Source organism: Megascapheus bottae, chromosome 18 (assembly GCF_031878675.1).
Source record: "Megascapheus bottae isolate mThoBot1 chromosome 18, mThoBot2.hap1, whole genome shotgun sequence".
NCBI lineage: Eukaryota > Metazoa > Chordata > Mammalia > Rodentia > Geomyidae > Megascapheus > Megascapheus bottae.
In genome coordinates this window covers 6,711,798-6,728,495 of record NC_143526.1, presented here as the reverse complement: position 1 = coordinate 6,728,495, position 16,698 = coordinate 6,711,798, and the positions used below count along the sequence as shown (strand labels likewise).

Here is a 16,698-nt window from a genome sequence, read left to right as displayed (position 1 = left end):
TGATAATTTGAAAAATTTACAACTCACAAGTGACTTATAAAAATTTATCTGTATTGGTAATGTCTCATAACTTTTGCCATTGTTAAAGAATATGGCTCCAAGATTGAACCTAGGTAAAAGGAGACATGAATAAAGGATGTACAGAAAGGAAGCTAATATTAGAAAGCAGCACTGTATTTTGAATTGTGGGATTTATTTTTCTTCTCCCACATTTTTCTTCTGTCCTTGTAGTGTCTTTCCTTCGTAGATGGTAGTCAACCAGAGCCAGAGTGTGCCTTGCCCCATAGTCATTCCCACAGGTTCAACTAGCACTGCGTCAAAGCCTCCTCTGTGAAGGTGTCATTACAGTGTTGAGCCCCAGTGTTATTAATTCTGTCCACTGCTCAGATACTCCCTTGAAACATTTCTTAAAAACCTTTTTCTTCTCTTACTTAAGACTAAGCATAAATTCAAGTGATACACATATTTAGATTATGGCAAAAAAAACCTACTTGCTGAAATAAAAGTTTCTAAATCTGTTTACTTTGATTTTCAGTGATTAGAGACTTTCAGGAATACGTAGAACCAGGAGAAGACTTTCCAGCTTCTCCTCAGAGAAGAAACACTGCAGCACAGGAGGACAGAGATGACAGTATCGTTTTACCTCTGGGTGCGGACACACTTACACATAACCTGGGCATTCCGGTACTAGTCGTTTGCACCAAGGTTAGTTTGCTTCCTGGAGATATTCACCAAGGATGAATACTTGTTTTTGTTTTTATGGAGCTTTTGTTGGAGTTACATTAGTTTCCTTAGATAATTTTTTTCTTTTTTTCAAGACAAGATCTTGGTGTATAGCCTGTGCTAGTCTTGAACTTGCTGTCTCTGCCTCAGCCTCCCCAAGTGCTAGGATAATTGTTTTTAATTTTTAAAAGATCATAGAAATATGAAATGATACTCCCATTTTGCTTTTGTGATTTTTCCCCCCACTCTTTCCTTCATAGTTGTTTATTTTACCTATAGAAATACTACCCTACAGTTACTTAAATTGCTTTTGTCTATAGAAGGTAAATTTAGAAGCCAGGTACAGTGGCTCAAGCCTGTAATCCTAACTAATCAGAGGCAGAGATTTGAGGATAACGGTTCAAAGCTAGCCCAGGCACTAAAGACCATGAGACTCTAATCTCCAATTAACCATTAGAAAACTGGAAGTAGCACGCGGTGGCCCAAGGGTTACAATGGTAGCCTTGATCTGAAGAGCTCAGGGACAACACCTAGGCCCAGAGTTCAAGCCCCCTGACCCACCAAAAATAAAAAAAAGTAAATTTAGAGATGAGCTCCTTTTCCTTCTTTTCTTTTTTTTGCCAGCCCTGGGGCTTGAACTCAGGGCCTAAGCACAGTCCTTGGGCTTTCTCAAGGCTAGAGCTCTACCACTTGAGCCACAGAACCACTTCTGGCTTTTTTATGCATGTGGCACCGAGGAATGGAACCAGGTCTTCATGCATGCTAGGCAAGCACTGTACTACTAGGCCAAACTCCTGGCCTAGAGACAAATTCTTGGGGGATATATCTTTTAGTTCCGATCCCCATACTGTAGCTAATCCTGATGCAGAGGATGTCTGTGTTTAGAGAAGGAATGTGGATTCAGAGTCCTTCAGCTATCCTTTTGCCACTTATCCAAACCACAGTATTCTGTGCTGCTACCTTTTGAATTTTGTCAGAGTCCAGTCATTTTTACATCAGGCTGCATGTGTCTGAATGTTTTATGTACAGCTCTCCTGTTACCCTACTGTGTCTTTCATCCATGGTGATTAAAAGCTTGTTTTTTATTGTCTGACTCCCTACTTGGTCAGAAGATTCCTTTTTGAAGAGAGGATGAATCTTCTCAGTCTTTCCTTGGCCAGCAGCTTTTTGTGAAATAAAAAAAAATTTTGGACGGGGTCTCTGGCTGGGCTCTCGCTCTTAAGATCTTCCTGCCTCAGCATCCCAAGTGGTTAGATTACATTCCTAACGATATTTCATGTTTCACACGTTCAGTTTTTAAAAGTTTGGTGAATTTATTTGGATGTCGTGATGTTTGAGTGTGACTTGTATGTTCCTTAACTGTCTCATTAACTGTGCAGGTAGCATTTCACATAGTCTCATTTTGCTCCAAGGAGACTAGTGAGAGCAAGAGAAGTTGCAGAAAGAGAACCAGGTGGTAAAGATCCAAATAGCAGCAGAAAGGACGGTAAAGGGAGACTATAGGATATGCTGGTGTGTTTTACAGAACAGGACTAGAGTTTAGAATTAAAAAACATTTTTTAGGATGTAGTTAGTTGAGTAGCAACTAAATTATTTGACTTACATAGTGGGGCTGGGAGGTGTGGCTTAGCACAGGAGTGGCTGCCTAGCAAGTGTGAGACCCAAGTTCTGTTCTAGTTCTGCCAAACAAAAACAAAGACTTGTCATTCAACCATAAGTGTCTGTTGATGTTCCAGGTTCTTGTGCTTGATCATCATAACATAGCAGTAGTTTTATGACATTTTCCCATTTAAAATTAAACTGTTTAAATTATTTTATTTAATTTTGGTCATTTAAAGATAATATAACAGTCTTTTTAACTCTTTAACTCAACAGTGTGATGCCATTAGTATATTGGAGAAAGAACATGACTACAGAGATGAACATTTTGATTTTATCCAGTCACACATCCGGAAGTTTTGTTTACAATGTATCCTTTTTAATGCCTTTGTTTTTATTCTAATCTGGTTTCTCTATTAAAGGAATTGTCGTGGTCTGTAGAAATTCTGTGCAAAGGATTGCTTCTGTTGAAAATTTCATTTTAGCTCCTTCATTTAGATGTGGATATTTTGAGATATTGTTACTAGGAAGTAAAGTTTAACTGCTCAGTGCTTTATCAAAAACTTGAAGGAAATAGAGGAGGCATTCTTGTTTCAAATCTCTGTGAGCAGGAGAGGTTGAAGAGTGCGAAGGACTTTTATGGGACACAAAATGGCAGGGAATGAGTATTGATAACACCTGTACAGGGCAAGGTTTCAATTTAAATTAATTTAATTTTTAAAAAACAGGATCTCCTAGCTGGTGCAGAGGCTCAGGCCTGTAATCCTAGCTACTCAGGAGACTGAGATCTGAGAATCCATTCAAAGCCAGTCCAGGCACTAAAGAACCTGAGACTCTTATAAATACAAGCTGGGCACCAGCCTAGCTTTAATATCTTTAATTTTGCTTGGGTCCAAACCCCATACCATTAAAAAATTTATATCATATTTTGCAATTAGGTACTCAGAGTATTCCTGGAAAACATACCTATAATAGTAATTAAATTAAAAATACTGTATCGTACATCATTTTTGTTGTTTTTTGGTCAGTTACAACTGAACTTGAACTCGGGTCCTGAGCACTGTCCTTGAGCCTCTTTTGTGCTCAAGGCGAGCACTCTACCACTTAAGCCACAGCACCTGTTCCATACATTTTTTTAGAGGTTTTTTTTTTTTTTTTTTTTGCCTGTCCTCGGGCTTGAACTAAGGGTCTGAGTGCTGTGCTTGGTCTTTCTCAAGGCTAGAGCTTGAGCCATAGCACCTTTTCTAGCTTTTTCTGTGTTATGTGGTGCTGAGAAATTGAACCCAGGTCTTCGTGCATGCCAGGCAAGCACTCTATCACTAGGCCAAACTCCCAGCCTAGAGATGTTTTAAGTCTGTTTCTGTAGGCATAGAAAGATTTTACATTTGATCAAACTCACAGTTTGTGTACTACCACTACAGCATCCACATATGTTGTTATGTCAGTGTCTAGTAGTCACTGAGTTCATTCTTTTCAGCATTAATAAAACCTCTTATGTAAGGGCGATTTTATTTATCTTGGGGCTTTTGTAAGCATTTTATATTTTTGAAATTCTTGGGAGGCTGAGATCTAAAGATCACAGTTCAGAGCCAGTCTGGGCAGGAAAGTCAGTAAGACTTTTATCTCCAATGAACCACGCCCCCTAAAAAAAAAAAGCTGAAAGTGGAGCTGTTGAGCCAGAACACAAGGCCCTGAGTTCAAGCCCCAGTATTGGCACCAAAAAGGGGGTTAGGGATTCTTGATAATTGAATTTCCTTGAAAGCTTGTTTTTTTTTTTAACTTATTTATTGTCGGGGTAATGTATACAGGGGTTACATTTATATTTGCTAGATACTTCTCACACATTGAAAGAGAAGAGATAACATAGTACATTAAGAACAACAATCATACAAGGTAAAGTTCTTGTTTCAATATGCTAGAGATCATTTCATTTAGTCTCATCCTATATGACCTTATGTTCTAGGTTTTGAACTATTGTAATCCTCTACTAAGAAAGTCCTAGATATGTACTAATTATTCTAATTATTACAAATGAGGGAAACCATTGAGCCTATGTTCCTTTGGGTTTGACTCACTTCATTTAATATGATTTTTTCCAGGTCTTTCCATTTCTTTACAAATAGGGCGATGTCATTCTTTTTGATGGCTGCATAGAATTCCATTGTGTAGAAGTACCACATCTTCTTGATCCAATTATCTACTGAGGGGCATCTGGGTTGGTTCCATATCTTTGCTATGGTAAATAGTGCTGCAGTAAACATCATTGTGTTAGTGGCTTTAGTATGTCCTTGTTTTTGGACTTTTGGGTAAATACTAAGGAGTGGAATTGCTGGGTCATAGGGAAGCTCTATGTTTAGTCTTTTGAGGAATCGCCATACTGCTTTCCATAGTGGTTCAACAAGTTTACACTCCTACCAACAGTGTAGTAGTGATCCCTCCTGGCCATATCCCTCCTGGCCATATCCCTGGCAGCATCTGCTGTTATTAGATTTCTTGATCATGGCCATTCTAACTGGAGTGAGGCGGAATCTTAAAAGTTGTTTTGATTTGCATTTATTTTATGTCCAGAGATGTTAAGCATTTCTTCCTGTGTCTATAACCCATTCTTATTTCCTCTTCTGAGAAGTCTCTCTTTAAGTCTTTAGCCCCCCCCCCCTTTTTTTTTTTTGCCAGTTTTGAGGCTTTGAGCTCAGGGCCTGAGCACTGTCCTTGGACTTTCTCAAAGCTAGAGCTCTACTACTAAAGCCTCAGCACCACTTCTGGCTTTTTTTTCTCTGTATGTGGTACCGAGGAATGGAACCCGGGTCTTCATGCATGTTAGCCAAGCAATCCACCACTAGGCCAAACTCCCAGCCTAATCCATCTTTTAATGTGATGGCTGTTTCTTTGAAGATTTGTTTTGGAGAGATTCTTGGGCTTTGAACTGCCCTGGGCTCTGTCCCTGAGGTCTTCAGCTCAAGGCTACCATCCTACCCTTAAGCCAAGCCTCATTTCCTATTTTCTAAAGGTTAATTGGAGATAAGAGTCTTAGGTCCTTTTTGTGCCTGGGCTGGCTTTGAACCTTGATCCTCAGATCTCAGCCTCCTGAGTAGGTAGGATTACAGGTGTGAGCCACCGTGCCGTGAAAGCTTGTTTTTTTTAAACTACTATTTATACACGTATAAGAGTTAAATTGAAAACACATGGTTCTATGAGATGTTTGTGGAATTTGTTCGAAGTTTTCTTTAACAGTTTTATTCAGATGGTGCAGCACTTATTTACACTTCAGTAAAAGAAAACAAAAATATAGACTTAGTGTATAAATACATTGTTCAAAAACTCTATGGATTTCCCTATAAGATTCCTGCTGTTGTTGTGGAAAAGGATGCAGTATTTATGTAAGTGTGCTTTTCTGCATATTTGTCATATAGTATTGCTGCTATATTTTTGTGAGCATGAATTACCATGTCCTTAGTTTTTCATTTTTGATTTTATTTATTTTTTTACTTTTTGTGCTGTTTCTGGAGCTTGAATTCAGGGCCTGGGCATTATCTCAAGGCTAAAACTCTACCACTTGTCCATCTCACCTCTACTTCTGTCTTTTCCAGGGGGATGGTTAATTGGAAATAAGAGTCTCATAGCCTTTCTTGCCTAGGCTGGCTTTCATCTGTGATCCTTAGCACTCAGCCTCCTCAATAGCTAGGATTACAGGTGTGAGGTAACAGCACCCAGCTCATGTTTTGTTTTGAGAGAACTAGTAGATTGTCCGTAATGAGTAGTAAACACCTGTTCTTTGATCATTTTAAACTGCCTCAATGTGTTTATCATTCCTTTTAGTTTTACTACAGGTCTTTTCCAAAGGCTTTTGCTATTTAGGCTGAATTTGGTATTGAATGTCCATATTAATACATCTACTTATACTTTATTGATGGTATAAAATGACTACGTACTTTAGATATATTCTAAAATTTTCCTTAGGGATTGGGAACATAGCTCATTTACTTCTGAATTGTTATCTAGCCTGCATAAAGTCCTGAGTTTTAATGCCCCCAACACTACAAAAGAAATTCCTTAAATGGAGAAGTAATAATTACTGCTCTCCTCAGGATAACAAACCAAAAGCAGACCTATAGTGACATTTAAAGATCAGGAATATTAATAATGATTTTGAGTAGAAATTACTGAAGTGGAAATTGAACCTCATAATAAAAAATTAATTCAGTTGGTCAGTTTGACTTCATTAAGATGTTTCCATTATGTGGTCATGGATTAATGTAAAAAAATTATATAAATGTTTGAGATTTTATCCTGTGCATTTCTTTTTAGTCCAGCAGGGTGGGATAATGATAAGAAAATAGGAATATTACATGAGAATTTTCAAACACTGAAAGTAGAAGATAATTTTGAAGACATCATAACTAAACCACCTGTCCGAAAGGTAACAACTTTAGTAAATGCTTTCAATATTAGACTTTTAAACTGATGGGTAGTCCAAAGCACAAAGCTTTATTGGAATTTCTAATTTTGGTATTTCTAACATAAAGTAAGGATTTGTTTCAGCAAACTTCAGATCAGCAAACTTTAGTCTTTGGTATATTTACATTAGAAATATTATTGCTAAGTCCATTTTATAATATAGTACTTTGGAGATCCCAGGTTGGTGTAAACAAATACATAGGTCTTGAACAGTGTGAAGAGTTAGAAGCTGTCAACCTCCCAGTTTACCTGTCAGCCAGGAGTCAAGAAATCATTACTAGGATAATTTTTTAGTTTACACTACCCTTTTAGGCAGATGATGGGTCATTTCCTTTCATTAGTTACCCACATCATCCTACAACTATTCAAGTGCTCCTACTTTTTGTCAGGTTTAGTCTTGACTTCTCTATGGCTATTAAATCATGTTCATGCATATATGTCTTGATTTCATATTAAGCAGTGTAATGCTCTATAGCTATAGATGTTTCTGAAAAGTTATGTAAAATATCTACATGTAGTATATACCACTGGTTTTTTTGTTTATAAATATTTCAGGAAAACTAATTTTAACCCAGCCCATATTAATAACTTAAGAATTCAGACACATGCAGAGCAACTGGTATCTATTGTAAGTTGTTAGTGAGGTCCAGTGAAAATTCAGCTGGCATGTTAATTCATTTGAATAATATTAAAAGACATGTACACATTTAAAAAAACATATAAAGAAGTTTCCTATTATGCTTTCTTTAAGCTGTCTTCTCATTTCACAGATATTTATTGAGAACTATCTTGGGCACTGTTGAGGATCAGAGAGTGGATAAGAAGAATGTTAGGGCTTGGGATGTACCATGAGTTCAAACCCCCAGCACTGCAAAAAGGGAGGAAAAAAAAAAAAAAGGAGAACATAGAGTAGGAACATAGAGCTGTGAGGAGAGTGGCCACAGTAGGGGACTGTTTTAAGATCTTAAGGGGCTTTCTGTATTGCATTCTGAGTGAGGTGGAAAGGGAGTTGGAGCAGAAGAGTCATGTGATCTAACTTCAGGTCGTGGGAAGAAAATTGTGGGTTTTGTGCAGCAAGACTAGAGGCCTGATTCCTAAGGTGATGGAAGAGTCATTATATCTTTATTTCAGGAAAACAGTATTTATTCAACTGAAATATTCCTGGCCCTTATAAAAACACCCAACTGGGGTGAGGTACTTACATTATAAAACATTTGACTGAGGCATGGTCCAACAGTAGAGTACCTGTCTAGCAAGGCTTTGGCCCAGAGTTCTAACCCTCATACCACCAATAAAGAAAATGATAATACCAATAAAATAAAGCAGTCAAATGTTTTTTTAGAAAATTATACCATTGTGATTACTCTGCCTCTGGCTTTAGGGTTGAGCTATTAAATACAGTAATCCCATGTGCTTTTAAATGTAAAATTAAATAAAATTAAAAACTCTTTACCTTAGTCACACTGGCTGATTATCCGCTGGTGTCTTTTGATTAGAGTGATAAGCTACGTGGAGGTAGGCAATTTATGTCATTGTAGGTAGCTCATTCATGTACCTGTAATACAAGTATGGGTGAGGTACTTCCTCTTGAACTGGTATTTAATAAGTCAAATCCAGAGAGAGAAGTTATTAATGGTGTTTGCAAAATGTATTAAACTTGCTCATTTTTATGCATTGTTCATTTCAGTTTGTACATGAGAAAGAAATTATGGCAGAAGATGACCAAGTGTTTCTTATGAAGTTACAGGTATGCAGTTACAACAGTAGACTTACAATGGCTGAACTGATTATTTAAAGGCTAGGACCTTGGCCTAGTGGTAGAGTGCTTGCCTAGCATGCATGAAGCCCCAGGTTCAATGCCTCAGTGCCACATACATAGTAAAAGCCGGAAATGGTGCTGTGGCTCAAATGGTAGAGCCATGAGACCGCCTTAAGGACAGTGCTTAGGCCCTAAGCTTAAGCCCCAGACTGCCAAAAATAAAAAATAAATTGCCTTATAGCTCATTTGTAAATTTTTCACACTTTTGAAATTCTTGATGAACTGTATTATTTACTTTGAAATGTTTTTTTAATGTACAGTAGGTGCAAAAGTTGGAGTACTTAAAAAAAACATACAAGTACATGCAATGAATCTCTAAAATAGGGTTCTCTTGTTTTTCTTTTATTTTCAGTCTCTTTTAGCAAAGCAGCCACCAACTACAGCTGGAAGGCCTGTGGTCAGTATTATAGATTTTGACAAAATTGTTAAAACTAAGTACATACTGTTTTACTTTTCTTAATCATATGTCTCTCATGTGGATATACTTCAATATAAAATAGAAGTCAGCATTCTTCTAGGATTATAAGACTTTTCAAAGAAAGTATACTCCTTTCTAGAAGATTTGAATCATGTAAGATCTATTTTATAATCTTTATTATGTATCATTTACTATACTGAGCTATATATATGTGTTTATTCTTTTACAAATTCTCACCAGATCCTGAGATACTATAGCCCCATTCTGTGGCTTGTCAGCAATTATACTTGAAGGATACAAGTTCACATTCAAGCTCAGATCTGACTCCATTCTTTTTCACCAAAGGAAAATTTGGTATTTCAAATATGATGGGCCTTTAATAATGAGGATAAGATTGTTGACATTTCTGTTAGTTGTGTCTGTATAGCCAGTAGGAGAGGTGGGGGATAATGGCAAGGTAATTTCTTCACATATGTAAAGTGCAAAGTTTGGGATTTTACTATTTGAACTTTTCTTGTTTTCTACCTAGGATGCATCACCAAGAGTCCCTGGAGGCTCTCCTCGGACACCAAACAGATCTGTGTCATCCAATGTTGCCAGTGTGTCACCTATTCCTGCTGGCTCAAAAAAAATTGATCCAAATATGAAAGGTATGTCTCTCATTCTTAGAAAAAACAACACAAACAAAAATCTATGTAGAATCTCACCTAAATAAAGCTCTTGTCCTTTTTGTCCTGTTCCTTCTAAGCTTTGTCTCTGTAGATACAGTCTCATAGTGAATCTGATGGTGGGCCATCATACAGTGTCATCTCAATTCATCACTGTGTCCATGGTGGAAATTCTATTTAATCATTCTCCTATAATAAGACATTGGAGAAACTAGTTTTATACTGTAATTGACAATCTGCAATTAATATAGAACTATAAGTGTAAATGCTTTACGTATGATTAGTAGACGAAGAGTTTGTACATTTATACCTATTGACATCATTAAAATGGATTATTACTTTTTACAGGTCATCATCATTTAGTATTGTAGTTTATTTTGTTTTCTTTTTTAAATTTTATTTTTTGTAAAGTTGATGTTCAGAGGGTTACAGTCACATAAGTAAGGACTGAGTACATTTCTGGTCCAAACATTGTTAGCCTCTATTGTTTATTTTGTTTCCTTGGGACAGAGTCTGATTATGTAGTTCAAGCTGTACCCTTAGCTGGCTTCAAAACTCCCTTCTTGGGCCGGGAGTTTGGCCTAGTGGTAGAGTGCTTGCCTAGCATGCACGAAGACCTGGGTTCGATTCTTTGGTACCACATACATAGAAAAAAGCCAGAAGTGGTGCTGGACAGTGCTCAGACTCTGAGCTTAGGCCCAGGACTGGCAAAAAAAAAAAAAAAAGAAAGAAAACCCCCTTCACTTCTCTCAGTCTGCAAGTGCTGGGATTATAAGAATGTACCACCGCACTTAGCTGTTACAATTTTGTCACAATCTAATATTCTTTTAATACTTAGAGACTTTTCCTTATTACTTCCCTTCTGTAAATTGTTTATTGCCATCTTTTGCTTGTTTTATCTCTTGAAACTGGTTTTCTTATAGGACTAGGTAAATTTTAAAATACTCAAGGGAACAGTTTCTCAACAGTTGAAGATTTAGTGCTCGCTCCCCTTCTCTCTGTGTGTGGGGGGTAGGGGGGGTTGAATTCAAAGCCTGAATGCAATTCCTTAGCTTTTTTCTGCTCAAGACTAGTGTTCTACCACTTGAGTCAACTTCCAGTTCCAGCTTTTTGCTGGTTAATTGAGGAAATTGTCTTGTGGAGTTTCTTACCTACCCTAGCTAACCACGATCCTCAGATCTCTGGGGCTTAACTCAGGGCCTGGGCATTGTCCTTGAGCTTCTTGTGATCTACCACTTGAGCCACAGTGTCACTTCAAGCTTTTTCTCTTTATGTGGTACTGAGGAATTGAACCTAGGGTTTCATCTATGCTAGGCAAGCACTCTACCACTAAGCCATATTCTGAGCCCAGGAGGCAGATTTCCACAAAATGACAGGCAGGGAAACGCTTAGCAGACCACACATCCATTTAAACAAAGAATTCAGAACCAGCTGAGAACTTCTCCACACCAATCAAGCTGTGTTAATGCATGCCTAAGAATTTTTTTTGTTTTTAATTTTTCAGTTAATTTTATTTGTTATCTATTTTGACCATGATTGTTCAAACTCTGAATAAGGTAGGCTTACTGTAGAATAGTTTGCTGAGCCTCAAAGATTAGACTGCACTTGAATTTGGGAAAGACAGCTGTTAAATTTCAAGCCTGTTACTCTTTTCCTATGTATGATCATTGTTTTAACAGCAAAATTACTACAAACAACCCAATATTTTGAATAACAAGGGTTTTGTTTTGTTTCTTGATAGCTGGAGCTACCAGTGAGGGTGTCCTGGCGAACTTCTTCAATAGCCTGCTGAGTAAAAAGACTGGCTCTCCTGGGGGCCCTGGTGTTGGTGGTGGAAGTCCTGGGGCTGGAGGTGGAAGCAGCGCTCTTCCACCATCTGCCAAAAAGTCAGGTATGTTAACCTGGAGCAGATCACTTTTCTACACACACAGCTTGCTTTATTTATTCATTTATTTGTTTAATTGTTATTGTAAAGGTAATATATAGAGGGGTTACAGTTACATTTCTTGGGGCCAAGAGTTTGGCCTACGGGTAGAATGCTTGCCTAGCATTCCTCAGTACCACATACATGGAAAAAGCTAAAAGTGGTGCTGTGGCTCAAATAGTTGAGTACTACCCTTGAGAAAGCACAAGGACAGTGCTTAGACCCTGAGATTAAGCCCCACGACTGGCAAAAAAAAAAAAAATCTTTTTGAAGAGTGTCACTGCTTCCCTTGCTAGACAGAGTTTTTATTTGATTTGTTTTGTGTTTCTGTTGGTCTTGGGGCTTGAACTCTGGGCCTGGATACTGTCCTTGAGCTCTTCAGCTTAAGGCAGTGTTCTTTCACTTTGAGCCACAGTGCCACTTCCTAAACAGAATTTTATTGAGGTGAATTTTGTAGACCATGAAGCGTACTTGCTAAAAATGTACAATTCCATGGTTGAGTACTTTCACAGAGTTGTGGAAGCTATCTGCATAATCTCATTTTAGGAGATCTGCCTTATTTCTGCTTTTCTCTTTTATAGCCTACCAAATCCTAGGTAAGTGACAATCAGCAAATCTGTCTATGGATTTGCCTATGTAGACATTTCCTATAAATGCAGGTATATAGTACATCTTATTTAACATGTCTTTGAAGTGGTCATGTTGGACTAGTATTCTATTGTGTGGATAAGGCAGATTTTGTCTGTTGTTATTGTCTATTGTTGGAGAATTGGGTTATTTCCATTTTTTAGCTACTAAGAAAAACTGCTCCTATGAACATTCATTTTGTGTGAACTTTTAGTTTTTCTTCCTTTTTTTCTGTTGGTCATGGTCTTGAACTAAGGGTCTAGACACTGTTCCTGAGTTTTTTTGCTTAAAACTAGCACTCTATGGCCTGGGAGTTTGGCCTAGTGGTTAAAATGCTTGCCTAGCATGCATGAAGACCCAGGTTCGATTCCTAGGTACCACATATAGAAAAAAGCCGGAAGTGGTGCTGAGGCTTAAGTGGTAGAGCTCTAGTCTTGAGAAAGTCCAAGGACAGTGCTCAGGCCCTGACCTCAAGCCCACGACTGGCAAAAAAAACAAAACCAAAAAAAAAATAGCACTCTACTAGTTTGAAACATGGCTCTACTTGCAGTTTTCTGGTTCTTAATTCGAGATAAGAGTTTCACAGACTTTCTTACTCAAGCTGGCCTTAAACCATGATCATCAGATCTTAGCCTTCTGAATAGCTAGGATTACAGGCATTAAGCTAACAGTGCCCACCTGAACTTTAGTTTGTCTTCCAGTAAATCCTTAAGGAATTGGTGAGTCACTGTAACTATGTTTTAAGTTTTTAAAGAAATGCCAGAAACTTTTTCAAAATACTGCATTTTGGCCAGGTGCTGGTGACTCATGCCTATAATCCTAGCTACTCAGGAAGCTGATATCGAGGATCCCAGTTTGAAACCAGTCTGGGAAGAAAAGGAAGAGTTCCCATCAGACTCTTATCTCCAATAAACTACTCAGAAAAACCTGCAAGTGGTGCTGTGGTTCAAGTGGTAGAACACTAGCCTTGAGCATAAAGAAGCCCAGGGGCAGCTCCCAGGTTGCTAGGCTGGGGAGAGATAATAAATTTAAGAGATTATATGAAAGTTGAGGGGCCGGGAGTTTGGCCTAGTGGTTAAAGTGCTTGCCTAGCATGCATGAAGACCCGGGTTCGATTCCTCGGTACCACATACATAGAAAAAAGCCAGAAGTGGTGCTGAGCTCAAGTGGTAGAGCTCTAGCCTTGAGAAAGTCCAAGGACAGTGCTCAAGCCCTGAGCTCAAGCCCAGGACTGGCAAAAAAAAAAAAAAATCAGCCTATACAAGCAGGAAAGTCCTCAAGATTTTATCACACACACACACACACACACACACACACACACACCAAAAAAAAAAAAAAAACCAGCAGACTCACCCCTGTAATCCTAGCTACTCAGGAGGCTGAGATCTGAAGATCATGGTTCAAAGCCTGTCTGGGCACTAAAGTCCGTGGGACTCTTTTTTTTTTTGCCAGTCCTGGGATTTTAGCTCAGGGCCTGAGCACTGTCCTTGGACTTTCTCAAGGCTAGAGCTCTACCACTTGAGCCTCAGCACCACTTCCGGCTTTTTTGTATGTATGTGGTACCAAGGAATTGAACCTGGGTCTTCATGCAGGCTAGGCAAGCACTTTAACCACTAGGCCAAACTCCCGGTTCCCCGTGGGACTCTTATCTCTAATTTTAACCACTAGAAAACCAGAAGTGGCTCTGTGGCTCAAGTGGTAGGGTGGTAGCCTTGAGCTGAAGAGATTAGGGACAATGCCCAGGCCCAGAGTTCAAGTCCCACAACCAACAATAAATAAATAAATAACCAACAAAATGCTGAACTGGAAGCCTGGCTCACTTAGTCAAGTTATAAGCAAGGCCAAGAAAGCTGGAGACCCTGAGTTCAAGCAGCAGTCAACACTGGCAAAGAGAGAGGGAGAAGGATTAATAATTGTTTTTGTTTTTGTTTTTTTTAATTGGTGTGGGTCTATAATTCAGCTCAAGGGCTAGCGCTCTAACACTTTGAGCCACATTACCACTTCTGGTTTTCTAGTGGTTAATTGGAGATAAGAGTCCCACGGACTTTAGTGCCCAGGCAGGCACTAGTTAATTGGAGATGAGTCTCACAGACTTTCATGGCCAGATTGGCTTTGAACCTCAATCCTCAGATCTCAGCTTTCTGAGCAGCTGGGATTACAGGCTTGAGTCATCAGTGCTCGGTCCTGGTTTTGTTTTCTAAGGAGCATTACTAAGTTTAAAGTTAGGACCTTAGTGGTGCTTGCTAGCCAAGTGTTCTATCAGTCACTTTTTTTTTTTTGCTTTAGTTCTTTTTCAGATAAGGTCTTAATAAGGTTTTGGCTTGGTGACAGCCTTGAACTTGAGTCTTCTTACCTATGCTTCTTATATAGCTAGGAATTTCAGTGTGAACTACTATGTCTGATTTGTTTGTTGAGATAGAATCTCAATTTTTAATAGCTATGCACCACTACACATAACTGATAGTTTTACCTCTATTTGGTGACAAAGCTCCTCAATTTAAAATGAGGGAATTTTTCATATGTGGGTCCAGTACTGAGATTTGGAATCAGATCATCATGCCTTGCTTGTCTTTGTCACTCAAGGCTGATGCTTGCTCTACCATTTTAGTCATACCAACATTTGTAGCATTTTGCTGGTTCTTTAGAGATAAGAATGTCATGGAGGGGCCGGGAGTTTGGCCTAGTGGTTGAGTGCTTGCCTAGCATGCACGAAGACCCGGGTTCGATTCCTCGGTACCACATACATAGAAAAAAGCCAGAAGTGGTGCTGAGGCTCAAGTGGTAGAGCTCTAGCCTTGAGAAAGTCCAAGGACAGTGCTCAGGCCCTGAGTGCAAGCCCCAGGACTGGCAAAAAATAAATAAATAAATAAAATTAAACTTAAAAAAAAAAAAAAAAGAATGTCATGGACTTTTATAAAAGCTCAGGCTGGGGCCAGAAGTTTAGCCTAGTGGTAGAGTGCTTGCCTAGCATGCACGAAGACCCGGGTTCGATTCCTCGGTACCACATACGTAGTAAAGAGCCAGAAGTGGTGCTGTGACTCAAGTGATAGAGCCCTAGCCTTGAGAAAATCCAGGGACAGTGCTCAGGCCCTGAGCCCAATCCCAGGACTGGCAAAAGAAAAAAAGCTCAGGCTGGCTTTGAACAGTAAACCTCAGATCTCAGCCTCTTGAATAGGCATTCAGCCTATTCACAGTGTCTGACTTTAAAATAAAGAAATTTATTTTAAAATTAAGGATGTTTATATAACAGTATGCTAGAAAAGATTAATGAAAGCATTGACAGTTTTTAGATGGAGAGACAGACATTGGTGAAAAGGACACTGCCTATATCTAAATGTTGTTCTTTTCTTTTCCTTCATTGTAGGTCAGAAGCCTGTCTTATCAGACGTTCACGCGGAACTAGACAGAATTACACGGAAACCAGTTCCAGTTTCTCCCACATCACCCACATCTCCTACAGAAGGAGAAGCTTCTTGAAGATACCAAATAAAGCCATGTACTCAGTTTTCTGGGATAATGTAAATTTGCCTCTGCCTTTTCTTTAAAGGTGGAATTAGGGAGCTGGAGTGCTTTACAGACAATTAAGTTTATGTCTCTTTTTTTTTTTTTGTGGCTACCCATTTTTGTAAAAGGAGCTATACAAAGAAATCTTATTCTGCATTATGTGGAATTATTATTTGCATTGCCATTTTGCATAAGGAAATAATTTGGGATTTTGAAAATGTCCGAATTTATAGACCTAAAATAGAACCATGTGATCATATTCTAAAGGTTATATAAACCGTACACAGGGGCTTGGGAAGGGCAGAAAATATATAGTTTGGGCATTTGACTGACTTGGAAGTCCAAACTTGTTTTAGTTAAGACTATTAAAATCATTTTTAAAAAATAATTGTGTCTTTTGCTGAAAAAGAAAAAGTGATCAATTGTCAGATTTTGCACACCAACATAAATGTACATCGGGAAATACTGAGGAAACTTATCAGATAGTGTGTGGCAAACTAGTCATTGTCTCTAATCAGAAATCATCAAAATATGATTTAGGTTTATTGGCCAAGACATTTCTTTAACTTCGAAGGAAAGAAAGCACACTGCCTAAATGTGTAAAAGAAAAATGCAGAGGTTATAAAAATGTAAAGAGATAACAGTCTTTGGATTTGTCTATACATATATATATCTATATATATGGCTCTGCCTTAATATACTCCTTTTTTGTTTGTGACTTTCAACTGTAATCAGTTAATAAAGTATTTATTCTCTGCATTCAGGTTCAAATAACTTGTTGCATTTTCTTACATTTGCATTTGTCAGCTAAGAAATAAGATTATTATTGAAATGTTTAATGTAGTTACTTAGCCCTGATAGTTCTTTGAGACAAATGAGTGAGACTGGTTCTGGAAGTGTCTTAATTTAGGTGCTATCCTTGATTCACATGCTGTACCCCAAAGGCATGTCTCCAGCTACC

General features: G+C 38.4%; 1 protein-coding gene across 1 annotated transcript in view; it reads left to right on the top strand.

The window, feature by feature from the left end:
- The window catches only part of Dync1li1 (dynein cytoplasmic 1 light intermediate chain 1), a 37,066-nt gene extending 20,577 nt beyond the window's left edge, over positions 1–16,489 (top strand). Inside the window, exons 5-13 of the mRNA XM_090351804.1 lie at positions 536–705; positions 2,599–2,692; positions 5,564–5,699; positions 6,628–6,739; positions 8,465–8,524; positions 8,949–8,993; positions 9,544–9,664; positions 11,424–11,573; positions 15,598–16,489. Coding sequence (XP_090207930.1) covers positions 536–705; positions 2,599–2,692; positions 5,564–5,699; positions 6,628–6,739; positions 8,465–8,524; positions 8,949–8,993; positions 9,544–9,664; positions 11,424–11,573; positions 15,598–15,710 — 1,001 coding nt within the window. The 3' untranslated portion in view covers positions 15,711–16,489. The remainder of the gene's footprint in view (positions 1–535; positions 706–2,598; positions 2,693–5,563; positions 5,700–6,627; positions 6,740–8,464; positions 8,525–8,948; positions 8,994–9,543; positions 9,665–11,423; positions 11,574–15,597) is intronic.
- The last annotated feature ends 209 nt before the right edge of the window (positions 16,490–16,698 follow it).